This window comes from Schistocerca piceifrons, chromosome 1, assembly GCF_021461385.2.
Source record: "Schistocerca piceifrons isolate TAMUIC-IGC-003096 chromosome 1, iqSchPice1.1, whole genome shotgun sequence".
NCBI classification, from domain to species: Eukaryota; Metazoa; Arthropoda; class Insecta; order Orthoptera; family Acrididae; genus Schistocerca; species Schistocerca piceifrons.
Genome location: NC_060138.1, coordinates 508,720,323 through 508,740,415, shown reverse-complemented (window position 1 = coordinate 508,740,415; position 20,093 = coordinate 508,720,323). Strand labels below are relative to the sequence as shown.

General features: G+C 37.0%; 1 protein-coding gene across 1 annotated transcript in view; it reads right to left on the bottom strand.

The window, feature by feature from the left end:
* LOC124796583 (condensin complex subunit 1) overlaps nucleotides 1–9,662 on the bottom strand; it is a 193,304-nt gene extending 183,642 nt beyond the window's left edge. Inside the window, exons 1-3 of the mRNA XM_047260708.1 lie at nucleotides 9,430–9,662; nucleotides 8,838–8,972; nucleotides 2,609–2,763 (exon numbers count right to left, since the gene is read on the bottom strand). Of these exons, the coding sequence (XP_047116664.1) occupies nucleotides 2,609–2,763; nucleotides 8,838–8,972; nucleotides 9,430–9,565 (426 nt within the window). The 5' untranslated portion in view covers nucleotides 9,566–9,662. The remainder of the gene's footprint in view (nucleotides 1–2,608; nucleotides 2,764–8,837; nucleotides 8,973–9,429) is intronic.
* Between the last annotated feature and the right edge of the window lie 10,431 nt (nucleotides 9,663–20,093).

Genomic DNA, 20,093 nt, shown 5'->3' with positions numbered 1-20,093 from the left:
ATTTTTATTCACTCTAGACCTACTCCTCCATTATCCATATCTGATTTTGTACTTGTAATCCTGTACTCACCTGACCAGGACTGCTATTTTCACCACCACTGCACTTTGCTAATTGCAATAAACTTTAACTTACCCTTTTCTTCCCTTTTCAAATTCTCTAATTTACTACCCAATTAAGTGATCTAAATTCCACGCTCTGACCCACTGAATGTCAGTATTGCTTTTCCTGATGAAGACAGCCTCCTGAGTAGCCACTGCTCGGAGATCTGAATGAGCGCCAATTTTACCTCTGAAGTATATATTTATAGCATCACGAAAGTCAATGTTTTATTACACAAAACAAAATTCAGACTCGTCATTGACAACGAGTCACTAACTTTTGCCTTTGACTTCAAAGTTAAGCTTCCAGATACGATGATAAAACGATTCCAGGAGTCGTGACTCTTTTTGAGCAAATATACCTGGATCTGGATAACACAATGATTGACAGTTGAACAAGGAAGTAGGGTATGTCAATGGTTATCTATTAGGTGTTGCAGTGATATGGCTCCAATAGCAGCAGCTGTGCAGTTCTGTACTTTGTACAGTCATACATTTTCTACATTCACGCAGCATTTAGTCCTCATTTGCAGGATCATAATAATCTTATCACTTCCCTAAGCACTTTCACAGTTAGCTACACACGTTCCATAAAAGATACACAACACATTGGGAAACACAGCATGTAAGAATAAATCACAAAAGTAATGTTACAGACAGCAATCAACCGCAGCTGACTTTTAACTGAGAGCTGAGGTAGCAGAGCAAAACAAAAACTGTGTGCAGCCTGTACAGTATAGGAGAGAGTGACCAGACTCATGCTCTGATTGATTGTCACTAAGGTAACTGACAAATGGTAGGACCTAGGCACCATCTGTTCAGAGTTCTTTCTTCTCCATTTTCTTGTGGTGCTGCCTGTTTTGCGGGTGTATGCAGAGCATTATCAATAGAGTCAAGTTACATGAGATGGAGAACAAAACAATAAGATTTATATCAACTGCATGAGCTTTTGGCATGCTGTGTATTAGCCCAACACAACACCCATCTGATCTCTGTCAATCACAAAGTTATTTCAATTACGTTACATTCAAGTACATAATTACAAGCAATAGGATTGAAATCATAGAAAGTAACATTCTATAGATACACTCTTCACATATGCTGTTGGCCAATAAAACTACAACACCACAAAAGTGGCATCTTTATTAGATTGGCATGATGTGTGATGCATGCTATTATTATTATTATTATTATTATTATTATTATTGTTATTGTTACTTGTGTAAGAAGAAGAAAAATCTGCCAGCATGTGTCAGAATTTGACAGTTGCAGGATCATAGTCTATTGAGAACGCAGTTTATTGTTCTGTGATATAGCTGTTCATGTTTCTTGGGATTCAACACACAATGTATGTAGAAGCAGTTGGTACAAGAGGGCAATACTCAATGCCGTGCAGGATATCAATAGCCCCTTGTGACTACCAACCAAGACAACCTGTCTGTAGACATATTGTTCACTTGGCCACAGAGAATTCCACAGCGACATGCTTTACGTAATAGGCCTGTTTGCAGCAAATCAAGTGTCCACATGTAAAGCGTGATGCTGTCTGGAGCATTGTGGGCTGTCAACAAGATGACAATCACTGCAATTTCCACTGATGTGACAACCTAGAGAGGCACACCACCCATAGTGCGGCAAAAAACAGTGGGCACATGTGAAACATATAGGCTTTTCAAACAACTCTAGTTGTGTGGTACTATTGAGATCCTGCATACCATATGAGTATTGTCTTCTTGACCCTTTGATTTCAGCTGCGTGTGACAGTCGGGCAACCTAACGAATGCAAGCAGAAATACCATGGAGCAATAAACTGCCATGATCCTGCTGCAGTGTGCAGGCTCTATGGAGAATGAATCTTGTCAGATTGCACTTATCAGTGTCATACAGACCCAGCACCTACTTTAATGGTATGTGGTACCAGTGGGGTGCACAACACGATCACCTCTGGTTCGCATAGCCAATAATTTGGATATCAGTATTACAGTGCTGTCACTTTATGGGCAATGATTTCTCCATTTTCAATGTCTCTCTGATGTTTTCTTTCAACAACATGAAGCACGATCCCATGTTGCCCACATCGTTCTGATCAACCGTCACACACAGGGCGTTCGACTGATGCTCTGGAGAGCACGTTCTTCCCATCTTGCACTAGCTGAAACAAATCTGGACGTACTCTGTCAAGAGACTGGCAGGCATTCACTTCCAACAAGCAACAACTGATGAACTCTGGCATACAGCTGAAGCAGGAGGGAATGACATATCCCTGTCTGTCACCCAAGCACAGTTTGGCTCAATGTCCAGTCATGTTAGAGGTACTGTGATGCCAGTTCTGTGTACTAAATGTCACACGCTGCATACCCTCCAAATCAGCTACAAATTTGTGAGTTCTTCCTACTATAATGTGTATGCGTAGTAAATAAAATTTTATAATTTGCTGTTCTTCCTGGTGTTGCAATTTTAGTGGTCAGCAGTGCGAAATATACCATAATGCTGGAAAAATAAAATTTACCTTGCCACACCCGGCCAGTCTGTCTTCAAAACCTTTTATATATTGTGTAAGCAAATACACCATCATTTTTGTGGCATTACGGTACTTGTGCTGCTTATCTGCTTCCATTGAGTCACAAATAGTCTTATCCAATTCTTTGACGCTAATCCTGAAAGCTTTAGAATTTTTCTCCTTTAATATACTACCACAACATTTACAAACATTCAGTTGAAAGTAATTTAGTAGCTAAAATGTACTAGTCAACAGAACTTAGAATTTAAAGTTATTGTGATTAAACCACACAGAAAGCAAAATATCTGAATAAAGTGAAATACACTGTTTCATTAAAACAGGCACAGTCCACGCATATTTACCTGTCCCAGTGAAACTCGTGAAATTAAAATTTATGCACAAGTAAATCTACCTTAAAAGGTGGAGAATCATGTGTATACTATGAGGTGGCACACACTTTTAAAGCTAGAGGAGATCTGCTCACCATGAGTGTTGATAAACATATTGAATTGGCAGTCACTGAACTAACAAAACTAGAATTCATAGGAAGTAAATAATTCTTTGTGTGTGTTCAGCTCACCTAATGGTAATGTGGACACATTCTTCAATAAAGTAACTGAATTCATGGAAAGAGCCTTAGCCTCCAAAAGTAGACACAGTACTTGAGGATAAAAATAGTTACATATTTCTAACATTTTGAGCACTTTTGACACGAATGTTACCAACAGGGTACCAAAAAGCTCAGTATCAGTCTTGGACCCTATACTTATACACAATGACAGGGAAAATTGGAAAGAATAGTATTTATGAATGTATTTTGGCCTTTCTGATCATCATCATTATACAAAGCTAAAAAAATGTGCTTGGTAAAACCCATAAAACTGCAGGTCTACAAAAGGATCTTCCCGGAACTTGAAGTATGTACTTTTTATTGTATAATGGCAAATCAAATCTGGGATGAAGTGTATATGGCAAACAATGTGGATTTTTGAGGAGAGATGCATTTTACAAATAGATAGATAACTGTGGGTATTAGAAAGTCATCCAAGACACTCAAATCTCTCAGTTTTTTGCAAAAGCACTACACTAATCCACAGCTCCTAGATTACTATCACAGGTACAAAAGATGGCACACATGGGTACTGCTTGCTGGAAAAAAAGTCAATGATAAAATAACATGTAATGCAGAAAACAACAGCATAGTACCAGAATGTTTTAAAACATGAAACTCAAAAGGCAGACCCAATTATAACAATATTTAAGTCCTAATATGGAAGCAGAACAACGGAAAATCTGAGAAACTGGCAAATTTTATGATTATTTCTCTGCTACTGCGGAGAAGCTGCAGCAAAATCTTCCTACATGCAGCACCTACAATGACTAAGACAGCAAACACAACATAGCTATAAGTCACGAAAAAAGTTTAGAAATTAAGAGGTCAGCAAGGGTAGATGAAGTTCCAGCCTCTTTTCTGCAGGTGTGCATGGGCAGCATAAAAGCCATGGACCTACCGCATATTTTCCAAGGAAAATCAAACTAACAACTGAAAACTGTTTTCTATCAAGGAATAAAATTTTAGAATAAAGCGCCCAATGAAATGAAAAAGTTTACTAAAATATACCTGTTTAAAAATGGAGCTAAAATGATCTTCATAAGTAATGGATATTATACAACTGAAGATTACTTACAGGAGACCAAGTAGTGGTTAATAACAAAAGGGAATAACTACAAACACCTTGTCACATTACATTATCACAGTGTAATACTTTTAAAAGAAAATCGCATGTAGAAGATCTGAAGTGCATGTTGGTAACGTCTTTTCATTCTCCTGAGTGCAACATCTCAATTATCATGACTGGACACAGACTTCGTTTTTCAGGTGAACTGAGGTGAGAACATGAAGAGAGACATGGGGTGCCATTATAACTGACTGTTTTGAGCCTGGAGTCAATTTTCCAGACTAATTAGTGCAAGGGTCATAGCAGCATGTTCATGGTGAAGGAATCACCAGTCTGTGTTCCAAGGCCCGTTTCACACTGGGACACTTGTGACGGTTGCCACACACCGTCAGTTGGCTTGCGGAGTATAGATGTAGATGTAAATACATACATTTAAACTGGAGCATTCACACTGGGACACTACACTGCCTCACCGAGCCACTATGATCCAGCAGTGACTTACCCTCGCCACATGTGACGGACAAGGTGACTGTGTTTACAGCAGTCACTGCCAGACATGCATTAGTTTGAATTGGAGTGTTCACACTGGAACACAGATCACAGACACAGTGCTGCAGATTCCCCAACCAACAGGCAGTCATTTTTGAGACAGTTACTCAAAACATTCATTATACTGTACACATTGTAGTCAGGAGTTTAGATTTGATTAACACAGAAGATTTTGTTGATTTATTGATCCATTTTCATCTACACAATGTGCAAGAGATATTTGGATTTTTTTGTTAATATTAACAGTTTTACATATAATATACCTTTGTACATAATAACACACATTAATATATCAATTAACGATGAATACTTAAATAAATGTTGTTATGCTATATACAGAGAGATAAAATACAAATGTTCTTCTGAATGAGACTACATTGGGTAAACACACAAAAATTTAGTTTTGTAGGTATTCATTTACTGTGTAAAAGCAGTGATCAACTAAGTACAACTTCAGTTGAGATTTGTAGTGACCAATGTTTTGTATGTATTTAATCGTATCTGGTAAGGCATTGTATAGTTTGATACTAGGATGGATAAGGCTGTTTTGAAATAACTTTGTGTTGGCACTTTGAAAATGTACATCCAATTTTTGTCTTGTATCACAGCTGTGTATTGTGTGATTTTGAATGATGAGTGGTCTTTTTGTATGTAAGTTCTGCTTTAAATACATTATATTTTCAAGTGTATATATATATATATATATATATATATATCTAAAAAGAAAGATGATGAAACTTACCAAACAAAAGCGCTGGCAGGTCGATAGACACACAAACAAACACAAACATACACACAAAATTCTAGCTTTCGCAACCAATGGTTGCCTCGTCAGGAAAGAGGGAAGGAGAAGGAAAGACAAAAGGATATGGGTTTTAAGGGAGAGGGTAAGGAGTCATTCCAATCCCGGGAGCGGAAAGACTTACCTTAGGGGGAAAAAAGGACAGGTATACACTCGCACACACACACATATCCATCCACACATACACAGACACAAGCAGACATTTGTAAAGGCAAAGAGTTGGGCCCAAACTCTTTGCCTTTACAAATGTCTGCTTGTGTCTGTGTATGTGTGGATCGATATGTGTGTGTGTGCGAGTGTATACCTGTCCTTTTTTCCCCCTAAGGTAAGTCTTTCCGCTCCCGGGATTGGAATGACTCCTTACCCTCTCCCTTAAAACCCATATCCTTTTGTCTTTCCTTCTCCTTCCCTCTTTCCTGACGAGGCAACCATTGGTTGCGAAAGCTAGAATTTTGTGTGTATGTTTGTGTTTGTTTGTGTGTCTATCGACCTGCCAGCGCTTTTGTTTGGTAAGTTTCATCATCTTTCTTTTTAGATATATTTTTCCCACGTGGAATGCTTCCCTCTATTTTTTTTATATATATATATATATATATATATATATATATATATATATATATATATATATATATATATATATATATATGCAAGGAAGTGGCAGGATCATCCTTTTTTGAAACAATGGTCTACATGATTTGCAATTATCTACCCCTTCCATTATTCTTATAATTTTTATTTTTTTAAAATTTGGAATGTTTTGATGGCATCTCCAGAATTTCCCCAGAACATAATCCCGTACCGGAGGTGAGAATGTACAACTGCATAATATACATACTGAAGGGTGTTGTAGCTGGTACAATTTTTTAATGTATGCAGCACAAAACAAGAAGTACTTAAATTTTTGTTCATTTGCTCGATATGTGCTTTCCATTTTTAGTCGTCTTGTAAATGAAGTCCAAGAAATTTGGTACAGGCTGTTTTGGCAATTGTCAGTCCATATAGCTCTAGATTGGGTGATACCAGATTTTTTGTTTGTGCTGTGTGTATATCCACAGCTAGAGTTTTTTCAGAGTTTATTATTAAGTCATTGTCATCAAAGTAGCATATTAGCCTGTCAGTAGCTTCTTTATCTTTAGGTCATTTACATAGAGTAAGAACAGAACAGGACCCATTACTGATCCTTGTGGCACTCCATATTTAACAGTCAGTAGCTTGGAATTATATTGCCTAATGACATTGTCCCTTTCTTGACCTATTTCCACATATTGTTCCCTGTTCTTAAGATAAGAGCTGAGCCAGTTGTTAGCTGTTCCCCTAACGCCAAGATTTTCTAGCTTGTGTAGCAATTTGTCATGATTTATGGTGTCAAATGCCTTTGACACATCTAAAAATATGCCCATGGTAAGTTTTTTGTTGTCTAATGCTATCAGTGCCTCTAATAGAAAGCAGTGAAAGATTCGGTTGAGCGGTTTGCTCTAAATCCATGTTGAGATTTTGACAGAATGCCATTTACCTCTAAGAAGACTGTTAGCCTCTTATTGAAAAGCCTTCCTAACATTTTTGAGAAAACAGACAGAAGTGCCAGTGGTCTGCAGTTGGAAATATCTTTGTTTCCTTTCTTGTATAATGGCTTTACGTTTGCTATTTTCAAACATGAAGGAAAAGTTCCTGTAGCAAAAGATAGGTTACATAGGTGGGTTAAGGGCTCAGTAATCAAGTCTCCACACTTCTTTATAATGAAATCAGGTATATCATCTATACCTGCAGATTTCGAATTGCTTTGCTTATTAAAGTCTACATTTAGGTATCCACATATAAAAACTGTTTTTTGATTTGTTACTACTTTATTTAGTAAAGTATCAAGCCGAGTATTGAATTTTTTTAGGTGGGTCTCTGGAGATCTATATAAACATATTACAATTAACTTGAATGCTGGAATATCTATGCCTGATATTTCAAAATCTTTCTCAGTGTTTAAGGATTCAACATTGTCTAAGTTATTGAATTCGATATATTTCTTTATGTATATGCCGTGCCCTCCACGTGTAAACCGATTTCTACATGTTTGTGCTGCTAACACATAATCCGTTATTTTCACTGTCTTTAACTCATTTTCTTTCAGCCAGTGTTCAGTTAAGCACAGTATATTAACGTATCTTCACTTGGTAGCAAGATTTCAAGCTCTCTTACTTTATTCCTAAGTGACTGTATATTCTGATGAAGTAGCACAAAGTCATCCTGCTATTTGGGATGTGAAAAGGGATGATTATAGCAACAAAGTGATGAAAATGAATTTGTGGCAAGAAATTATAACAAAGTTTGTGCCCGATTTCAATTAGAAGGGCATGGCTGAGGAAAAAAATAAATTGTATGTTCTTGTTTTAAATTTAAAACCTTATTTTTTCGGACCATAAAAGGTTAGCAAAACCTAGTTGTTACTCCTGTATGACTCCATTTCAGTAACTAATCAGTTAGCAACACCTGCGGTGTTGGACACCAGTGATTCAGGAGTGTTCATCACAGTCACGGGTGACCATCAGTGGCGACCGCCACCAGTGTCCCAGTGTGTGCAAATCATGTTTCATGTTATGTTGCCTGAAGCAAAAACAAATGAAATGATTGTATGGCGTTTATTGGTCGGGATATCCCCTTACGGGTTCAGCCGCCGTATTGCAAGTCTTTTTAGTTGTCGCCCCTTGCATGGAAGCCAGTAACGCTACCGCTGCACTACGCAGGCGGCAGGTTGTATGTAAATCAAACAACATTGTACAACAAGCACCAAATGAATGAGGTAGTGCAGCTGTCAGAGATTGGCCTCATATTCACGAGGATGGAGGGTGCTCTGTATGTCCATCTCAATTTAGGTTTTCCTATATCCTTTCACGCAAATTCCGGGATGGATCCTTCATCAACGCTACAGCAAACCAGCTATTCTGTTCTCTTAAACAATACTTGTAATTTCTGTGCCTATGTATATTTTGAACCAATGATCATTTTATTACCATGACAATTCCTATATCATTGTGCTTGTTCTTGGATGAATAAATAAATTATGCTCTGTCCTCTGCACAGTACAGATGCAAATGGGATTACATACTTTTTGAATAAATTCTCCACTTTCTACACCACAAATATTAAGAACTAAGTACAAAATTAGGAAAGGTGGACCTACTCTGCTTACTTAATATGAAAATTTGGTAGGTATTACCTTGCATGACAGCACCCCATGCTTTTGTTAACACACTCCACTCCAGTTTTCTGAAGTGGACTATCACCGAGAACAGTGAATCAAAATGGTCTAGGACGAACAGCATACCAACATCGTGCATGGCTTCCCGGCATTCTGGAAAAGGCGATAGATCTTGTAAGTATAAGAAACTGTGCGTGCAGTGATAAATAAACCAGCTATATGTTAAATTATTACAGTGGCTTCAAAAAACATGTTTTCTGTCATTAAAATTAAAATGAATTATATATTTCGCTACTGTATACATATACTTCACCCATTACGATTTGTTTATATTTTTCAACAATGGGCCCTTGAGAGTACATAATTGGAAAGCATACACCTAGTCTCAGGCTATATGAGCCGGAAGAATGGATTTGCAGAAGTCACTGTCGATACGATGTATTGTATTAGCACATAAACACAGCACAATTTCTTCTTATAACTATCAAACATACACGTATGTAGCAGACATTCCTAGGTTCGTAGTTTGAAATAACAGCATCGTAATGGGCACGCACGTATAATGCACCACTAAATATGATGTCAATTTGGCATCACTCCATGAACTAACCAGCAAGTTTTCCTGGCAAATCTCCGATACCAAGAACATTTTCAACAGTATATCTTCCTGCGTTTTTCCAACGATCACTTGTAAGATCATCTGCTGAAGAAGGAATATGAAATTCTGGTATACACTGTTCATCCATGATAATATAGATAAAAGTTTAGTACACGCCTGCCAAAAAGTTTGTAACACTATGAACAAGCTCACAAGCCGATTCCCGCCAAAACATTCGCGTTTCGAACTTGACAACCAGAGAGTGTACATATCAATGTCTTACACCATAGATCATGTATAGTCCATAGGAATTTATTTAAAGCAGACATAATGTCAGTGATTTTGTTGGGGATTTGTGAACAAGCATTTACGAGCACAGTCTAATATAACAGTCGCGACACTTCGCCTCGATTTTGTTGCCTACAGCGCCAGCAGCGCCCCAAGCGGCTGGTAGGTTACACTGTGAGTTCGGCGCGATCGTGAAGGAGAATAGTGGTTGTTTATTTTGATTTTTACAATGGCTTTTACTGGCGGGAGCGTTTGTAGCGCAATAAATTGCACCAACAACAGAAAGAAGACACCAAAGCTGTCTTTTTTTAGGTTTCCTAAGGATCCTGAGAGGTATAACCATCATGTTACTAAACTGTATCGTCAGGATTCACTTGCAAACTATATGTGTATAAATGATGAATGTTTCGTTTTAGGAGCAGAAAATAGCTTGTTAATAGCAGCCGAGAAGACCTCATGAAGAAAGACCCAGTGTACCTGTATAGTAATATTAGGTTTTGTTCGCTACATTTCGAACAAAACCAGTTCATGAACGCAGACAACAACAAACTCGTGTGGAATGCAGTACCCACCCTGTTTGACATTCCAAATAAGCCACCTCAGCTGACGATGAAGAGGAAACTGCCACAAAGATTCGACAGTCAATCTAAAGCAGTAAAACAGTCCTATGACACAGAAGCAGCTGGTTCAGCTCACCATGTATCAGTGCCAGATTCGTGTGAATCGTCAACACAGACCTGCTTTGACGATGAAGTGGTTAGATTAAGTGCAGCTGTTCGTGTCTTGCAAAAGCGTGTGAAGTGTCAGAATGTGCAAATCGCTAGACTTCGAGCGAAACTATTACGGGACAAGGAAAGTGCCTATAGACAGCGACAGAAATTGTATCAGAAGGAGCAAGTGAACAAGGACAAACGAATGTTAAAGACTATAGGATCCCGATATTTAAAAAAAGATGCCCTTGACTTGTTGTTAAGCCAGATTAGCATGCCATTGAAAGAGAAACGTGTGATGACATTATTTTGTCAGCACCTTCTTCACTGACAGATTGTTTGAAAATTATACAAATATTTGGTTTTTCGTGACATGTAGTGTAATCAGCTCATTATAGTGTTTTCAGCATATTCTTCCCACTATTTGTCAGTTGCTTGTCCCACTTAGAATAATATAAAGATGAAGGTCGTGGAAACAAGTGACAATGACAAACACAGTAGGCCTACATAACGATAAACGAGCTGTCCATCGCTTTTGCATGTAGAGGTACATGTCTGTGCTTCTTACATGTGAATCTGTGTGTTTATATTCTTTTGATATCAACGTGGTAAGCTGCAATTCTGTCCAATTTCGCAAGTGTTTCTTCACGAATGTGTTGTAGCTTGCCACTCTATTCATGGTTTTTGTCCATACTTGCGCTTATTTTAGAAGCAATTTTAGAGACATATATGCCTTCTGATACTACACAAACTCTTGGAGGCAAGAAACTAACTCGAATAATTCGGAAATTACGTAGGAAATGGATGCAAACAAACATTATGCTTACGACGCGTCTGACGTTCACCTTACCTGCCACTCTGAGCGCTAGTGTCGCTCCATCTGTCAAACGGCAACAACTTTTACAGCAGTGAGTGTCGCGACTGTTATATTAGACTGTGTTTACGAGCGTACGTAGTGGCGCACAAGATATGATGTGCAGAGTGCATTAGACTCTGTGGAATATACATGTTATGTGTTTGTTGATGGGCAACGTAATATATTTGCGCAGCCAAATGTATTAATATGTGTTGTGCGAATAAAGAAAAAGCTTGTTTTGTCCCTTAAATAGTTGTTACTTGTCATTTAGCAGCGTTAATATGCATAAACGACGACAGGTTATGGGCCCAGCTACTGGATTAAAGCGAAGTGATAACCTTTAAGGTGACTTGTACTTGCGCAAAAAGTGCGTGGAAGTTTGTATAAAGTTGGATTCTGTACGCTATACACAGAAGAAAAATAAGTGTAAAATGAGTACAACACAAATACCGCAAATAGAGCGGCTTATAGGGCGCGAAAATTACGCGACCTGGAAATTTTCCGTTGAAGTGTATTTGCACTTGGATGACTTACGGGACGTCGTAAACGGTAAATTGGAACCTACGGAATCAAGTTTTGCTACTAAGGATCGGAAGGCGAAATCAAATCTAATCCTTTTGATTAATCCAGTGAATTATGTTCATATTGAAAATGCTGCATCAGTAAAGGAGGTATGGGGCAAACAGAAAAACGCATTTGACGATGGTGGTTTAATCAGAAAAGCAGGATTACCTCGTGAGCTGATAACTATAAGACTGAGTAAGTGTAAAAGTGTGGATGAATATGTGAATAAAATAATTTCAATCTCCAATCGTCTGAGGAATATTGGTTTCAAAATTGCGAATGAATGGATTGGAACTTTATTGTTATCTGGACTACCAGAGATATATTCGCCAATGATTATGGATTTGGAAAGTTCGGGAATACCAATTACAGCGGATAGTGTTAAAGTAAAGATTCTACAGGACGTGAAGAATCAACCAGATTCTAATGTTTGAGAAAAAGAAACAGCGTCGGCTTTATACTATAAGTACAAGAAGAAGAAGCCAATAAGATGTTTCAGATTCCAGAAAATTGTACATGTTGCTTCACAGTGTAACGAAAAGTTAAGTATAAAAGAAAAGAAGCATGTTAATTCTAGTAGTCCTGGGAGAAAGACTACCCATAAAGGTGAGGCATTTTCTGTTTTTTACTCTTTTAATGAAGTGAGTGATGATCATGCAGAATGGTTCCTAGATTCAGGAGCATCTGTGCACATTACCAAAGCTCCGTGAGGTTTGCATGATGTCCAGTAAAGGACTGACATTGGAATTTACACAGTTGATGGATCTAAGTTGAGGTGTGAACTCGCAGGAAAAGTGGATCTTAATTTGCTTCTGAATGGGGAAAAGGAAATTGTTACTGCTCATGGTGTACATTATGTAAAGAATATTGCAACTAATTTGTTGTCAGTAATCGAAAGAGTAAAGAAGTGTAATAAAGTTTTCTTCGATAGAGGGAGCCAAAGTGATAGATTCTTGTGGTGATATTGTAGCTACTGCAAATAATGTAAGAGGTATTTACTTGTCATTTAGCTGCGTTAATCTGCATAAACTACAACAGATTTGATAAAAATTATTACTGCTGTAACGTGTTAATGTGTGCATCTTATCAGATGTGTAACTTCATTTTTTTCTTTTTCTAGGTACCTTGCAGTGAAAGCGGATGGAAGAAGACAGAGCAGGGATTTGAATCAAGATGTAATTTTCTAGGGTACACTGAAGCAGTAGATGACAAGCACCTGATGATAAAGTGTCCAAGAAAAGCAGGCTGCACATTTTTCAGTTACAAAAGAACTTTCAGGATCACCTTAGCGTCACTGGTTAACATTAACTACTGTTTCCAACACGCAAACAGGAACTGATGGTTGTTTGCTCTCTCGCTCTCTGTTGAACACAGAGATATGGGGTAATACCTCACTCATACCAAAAACGTCAGCGATCGTGAGGGACGAAACCTTCCCTGTAAAACCTTCTGTGATGAAGCCATACCCAAGAACTGGGTCGTTAAGTTAAGGCAAGACCACCTGTAGGTGGTCTTGGTTAAGGCTGTACCGAATGAAACGATATGCCTTCTAAAATATCTGCATATATCATCTCTTCCCAGAGAAATCGTTGCACTTGGGACAGAAATGTGCGCAGATATGACACATGAGCAAACCTGAAACTTGGAATTGGTGATTTGATCAAATTTCCAGAAATATGTGGGTGTAAGTCATTCCACCGCAGTGAAATAGTAGCATGTCGACAGCAGATAGCCGGAGGTCTGTCATGTGCAACGTGTTTGTTCAGTCTATTATATTTCGCGGCCTTGCGTGTTCCCAGAAGATTAGAATCTGACTTAAGCATATTCCTTGGACACGTAATCCATGGGTTAAGCATGTGCCTATAGCCTAAGGTGTATTCAGTGCTTTCTAAAATCCTTGATGTATGTCAGGAGAGTTCATTGACGGAATTCCTGATATATATGTGAGTCACACGTTTGTGAAAAGTTGTTTGTTAGTCAGACAGTTACTTGTTTCATATATCAAATTCAGATAAACGTTATGGTGTGGATGGTGTCAACAAAACACACACAGAACACTTATATGCACCTAAATAAATAAAAACGTTATGGTGCTAGCTAGTCTTTCATAGATTCTTTTAATGACTGCTTAAATTTACTCAAAAATTCCTCTGTGATGTAGAAGTCATTGTTGAAGAGAAATCTCTTTAATCACTAGCTCTTTATTCACATGAAGCGTTGAGTGGTATTGACAAAGGATTTCAGATCGATTCTATATTTCTGGATTTTCGGAAGGCTTTAGACACTGTACCACACAAGAGGCTCGTAGTGAAATTGCATTCTTATGCAATATCGTCTTAGTTATGTGACTGGATTTGTGATTTCACAGTTTGTAGTAATTGATGAAAAGTCATCGAGTTAAATAAAAGTGACTTCTGGCGTTCACCAAGGTAGTGTTATAGGCCCTTTGCTGTTCCTTATCTACATAAACGATTTGGGCGACAATCTGAGCAGCCATATTAGGTTGTTTGCAGATGATTCTGTCTTTCATAGACTAATAAAGTCATGAGAAGATCAAAACAAATTGCAAAACGATTCAGAAAAGATATCTGAATGGTGCGAAAATTGGCAGTTGACCCTAAATAACGAAAAGTGTGAGGTCATCCACGTGAGTGCTAAAAGGAATTCGTTAAACTTTATTTACACGATAAATCAGTCAAATCTAAAGGTCATAAATTCAACTAAATACTTAGGTATTACAATTATGAATAACTTAAATTGGAAGGAACACACAGAAAACGTTGTGGGGGAAGACTAACCAAAGGCTGCGTTTTATTGGCAGGCCACTTAGAATATGTAATAGATCTACTAAGGAGACTGCCTACACTACACATGTCCGTCCTCTTTTAGAATACTGCAGTGCAGTGTGGGTTCCTTACCAGATAGGACTGATGGAGTACAAGGAAAAAGTTCAAAGAAGGGCAGCACGTTTTGTATTATCACGAAATATGGGAGAGAGTGTCACTGAAATGATACAGGATGTGGGCTGGACATCATTAAAAAAAAGGCGTTTTTCGTTCCGTCGGAATCTTCTCACGAAATTCCAATCACCAACTCTCTCCTCCGAATGCGAAAATATTTTGTTGATACCGACCTACATAGGGAGAAACGATTATCACGATAAAATAAGGGAAATCAGGGCTCATATGGAAGGATGTAGGTGTTCACTCTTTCTGCGCACTATACGAGATTGGAATAACAGAGAATTCTGAAGGTGGTTCATTGAACCCTCTGCCAGGCACTTAAATGTGATTTGCAGAGTATCCATGTAGATTTAGATGTAGAATCTATATTTGAAAACATTTATATCCATGGGTAGAATATCAAAAAGATTTATAGATGTGTATTTGGCCCCTTTCTGTGCCATGGTTAACATCATTTAAGGGTAACGAAGATATTGTTTCCTTCAAGTGTTGTATCTGTGAATATCTCGGTCAGTCTAGAGCTTAGACGGGTTGTTAATAACTAGTTTCACAAATAGATAAATGTACTCAAAGCTGTGGTTAATATTCCCAGCTGTTTAAAGAGATATCTGCAAGATGTACATGTGTGAACTCCACATATAAGTCTAATTACTTTCTTTATTGAAATGAATGCTTGTTGCTTCAGTGAGGAGTTACCCCAGAATATTATGCCATACAAATACAAACACAAATGTTTCATTTCACCTATGAGTATACTGACATGAATCAGTGTCATCAAAGTTAATACAATAATAATAATATATGCCTGGGAAAATGTCATTAACTTTAAGAAAATAATCCAGGATAGATACTCTACATATTTAAACAAATGCCAATAAAAAAGTTTCCTAATAGAGCAAATACAATATAAATGAACTATATAATTAAATAAATCACTATGATAGTAAGTAATAAAACAAATAATTAACAATAGGTATATGAAACAGAAATAATATTGTTACACAGTGTAGCATATCTAAAATTTGTAGTTAATTGTTAATTCACATAAGGAATGCAGGCCATTTGACATACACTCAAGGAACTGTTGAGCAGAGAAAATTACTTTACTTTTCATCCATCTTGAAAGACCAGTTTTAAATTTATTTACTAGCACTATGTAGGTCACTTCACTTTTTGAAGTAGACAGGACCAAGATATTTGTAACTGTTATGGAACATTAATTGTATGTCCACTTCACGTATTATGGCCACAAACTGCCCTCCTTAGGTGAAATTTACTTAGATTCTCCTTAACAAAGACAACACAATTGTAAATATACAGGCTAGGCACTGTCATTATATTTTGTTTCTTAAAATAATCCGACATGATTCATATGGGCTAAGTTCTGCAGTGTACCTTACAGCATTCTTTTGTCATTTAAACACTTAGTTTGAGTCTACAGAATTCTCCCATAATAGTATCCCATAACTCAGGTGGGAATGGAAGCATGCAAAATATGCAAAGCTTAATGGAAAGTCTTTACTGACACTTCTCCTCAGCACGTACAGCAGATAGATGACATGTGCTTATCTACCACATAATTTCCCTACATGGGCATCCCAGCTAAGCTTTTGATCTATGTGAAATCGTAATACTTCAACTGTTTTGTTATCATGAGAGGGAGTATTCAGACTGAACACAGTATATCCAGTTTTACTATCATTCTTCTGCAGTACTTTTACCTCAGCCTACAAGTAGTACATATCTCCATTGCAACTGCCTTGCTGTGTTGCACATTTTCAAGTTTGTTACCCCATGTGATGAGCATCACATGGTACAACTTTGGATAAATCATTTATGTAAATGATGAAAAGGGAACATCCAAGAACAGACTTTTGAGGTACAACCTTTACAACCGAAAGACATTCTGTCATTTGATTATTTACCTTTAGTAACTGTTTTCTATTGCCCAAGTAAGACTGTGTTAGGCATAGATCATTGTCTTTCACTCCATAGTGGTAGAGTTTTTTATGAGAATATTGTGGGTGACCATATCAGATGTTTTCCTGAGGTTCAACAGTGTTGCAGAGATAACATCTTTATTTTCAAAACACTTGTACATTGTTGCTACCATACTCTCAATTGCTTTGACTGTAGAAGGGCTGGATCTGAAACCCTACCGTGAGGAGGTAAGTACATCATTACGTTCAAAATATTGACTCATCCATTTATGCATGGAGTATTCTATTATTTTTGATATTCTGGATATGTGTGATATAGGTCTATAGTTATCTGGATGTGCTATATCTCCTTCCTTAAGTACTGGTTTAACTACATATATTTTTAAATGTTCCAAATAAATATCTTCATTTAAAATTTTATCGATTATTTTAGTCAACTGCATTACAATTTGATTTCTGGTATAATTAATAATGTATTATGAGAGGCCATAGAAATCCTCTGCTCTATAATTATGGAGTTTAGCTATTGATTCATTGACCATATTCTCAGTTACACAAGTCCAGCAAAAGCTGTCTGTCTACTTACTGTTCATTTCTGGCAGCAGTGCCCCTTCTTTACTCACATCCTCTAAGATGATATCATCTGACTGAGGACTGACAAAATGTGCATTTAGAATATCAGGTGAAATTTGTATCTGATATATTTTATCATCACACTTTATTTCAGTTTTAATAATGTCCAATACTGCTTCGCATTTATTCACTGGGTTCAGTATATATGTATCATTTGCTTTGCACTCTGATGTCTTGAAAACTTTTGCACGTTCATATACATTTCTTTGTCAGTGTTATTATGCTTAGACCTATCATGATAGAGGAGCATTGTGATTCTTATTCTGCTTAGATGTGGGGTGTGCTACTTTTTTAGATTTTGCCGTTTGATGTAGTGATTCTGCTTTGATATTTTCTTGTAGTATTTAGGACAAGATGCTTCAAAATGTTCAATGAACAGCTTTAAAATATTTTGGTACATTAATTTGCATCTGCAGTGTTTATTATTTTATCCTGTTGTATTTTATTCAATTTACTATCAACTTGTTAAGCTCTGATTCATTAATTGGTCTAATAATTTTCCTATGTTCTGTGGATGTTCAGTTATATTACTGTTAAGAGATTAGCTGAGCCATAGTCCCTCATGATCAGAAATACATAGTTTGATTGTGTCAAATTCTGTTTTGGTTAGATGAAAATTACATATTATATTATCTAGACATGCTTCCTGCATCCTTTTGTCACTAATGCAACAAAAGTTAAGGGATCTTAATGTATTTAGCAAATTATCAACATTTCTGTTCTCAAACCTAATATGTGTATTGATACCAACAATTGCTATTATTCTGTAATCTTTGTGTTTGAGTAGCAAGAGTATTAGTTTCTCTAGAAGCTCCACAAAGAAGTCTTCATTGTGTTTTGGGGGCAGTGTACTGAAGCTACTACAATTTCCTGTTTTGGAAACGTTATGGCTACATCTTCAATTTTGCTGCTATGCACAACCCACTTACATCTACAACTTCATAGATTAAATTTACATTATTTTAAGGGAAAGCAGAAAGGTGGAAGGAGTCTCTGCAAGGGCGATGCACCTGAGGACAATATTAGGGAAATGGAAGAGGGTATAGATGAAGGTGAAATGGCAGCTATGATACTGTGTGAAGAATATGACAGAGCACTGAAAGTCGATACAAGGCCCTGGGAGTAGATTAAATTGCATTAGAACTACTGATAGCCTTAGGAAAGCCAGTCATGACAAAACTCTTTTATCTCGTGAGCAAGATGTATGACAGGCGAAATACTCTCAGACTTCAAGAAGAATATAAGAATTCCAAACCCAAAGAAAGCAGGTGCTGACAGGTATGAAAATTACCGAACTATCAGTTTAATAAGTCATAGCTGCAAAATACTAACACGATTTATTTACAGACAAATGGAAAAACTGGTAGAAGCTGACCTTGGGGAAGATCAGTTTGGATTCTGTAGAAATGTTGGAACATGTAAGGCCATACTGACCCTATAACTTACCGTAGAAGCTGTGCAGGAGAGCTTCTGTAAAGTTTGGAAGGTAAGAGACGAGGTACTGGCAGAAGTACAGCTGTGAGGAGGGGGTGTGAGTTGTGCTTGAGTAGTTCAGTTGGTAGAACACCTGTCCGTGAAAGGCAATGGTCCCGAGTTCGAGTCTCGGTATGGCACACAGTTTTAATCTGCCAGGAAGTTTCATATCAGTGCACACTCCACTGCAGAGTGAAAATCTCATTCTGGAAACAACAATATATGGTTTTCCAGTTTTAGTTTTCATCAATATGCACACTCAAGAACTTACAATTTTCTGCTCAGTTTATTATTTCTTGTTGGTATACTAGGTTAATAGGAAGTGGGATATTTTCAACAGTACAAAGCTAGATTAACTGCATTTCTTTGAAAGCTTAAATCTAGTTAGTTTGTGTAGAACCATTCAACAACTTACAGAATAATATTATGTACCTTTTTCTCTGTTATATTTTCATGCTTAGCATCACAACAGCTCCTTTATCATCTGCAAAGATGACTAATACTACTAAGTGATTCAGATAAAATGACAGAATATTAACATAAAGTTAGAACAGCGGTGGGCCAGTGATCAAACTGTGTGCAACTCCCATTGTAATTTCTCCCAGTGCAAAAGATGTGGCACCCCACTTTATAATACTCCAATAGCACAGGGTAACTTTCTGCTTTCTGTTACTTATGTAAGATCTAAGGCAGGCATCTGCTGAACTATATACACCCACAGCTCACTTTAGGACACAGATACATTGTGTAGAAGTTTGCTACAAACTAAAGAGGTGATATAATGAATCAATAGTTTTGATACAAAGCCAAACAAATTTCATTGGGTCTATTAAAATTTTTTTATAAAATTATGTAATATTCATTTCATAAAGTATTTTATTATTTTTATTTCCTACAAATATATTTATCCAAAAATGAAAATACAAAACAATGTGATACTAGACAATAAAAAAATAAACAGATACATAAAAAATAAGGCATCACATGCACTTTTTTATAGTATTATAAAAAAGTTTAGACATTTATTTAATCTAATGACAAACATTGACATGAAGAATGACTATGCTGTTATATTCTGTCATCCTCACTTTGTGCTTTTTCGGACTGATCAGTTTAAAATACTATTGAAAAGTTGTCTGCTTTGGACTACTTCTTGTCTTCTTCAGCAGTATTTTGAAACAGGTAGTAGGTGAGTTTACTCCTCGAGAGACTTTAGTGTTGCTTTCTTGTTTGGGTTTATTTTGAAGAA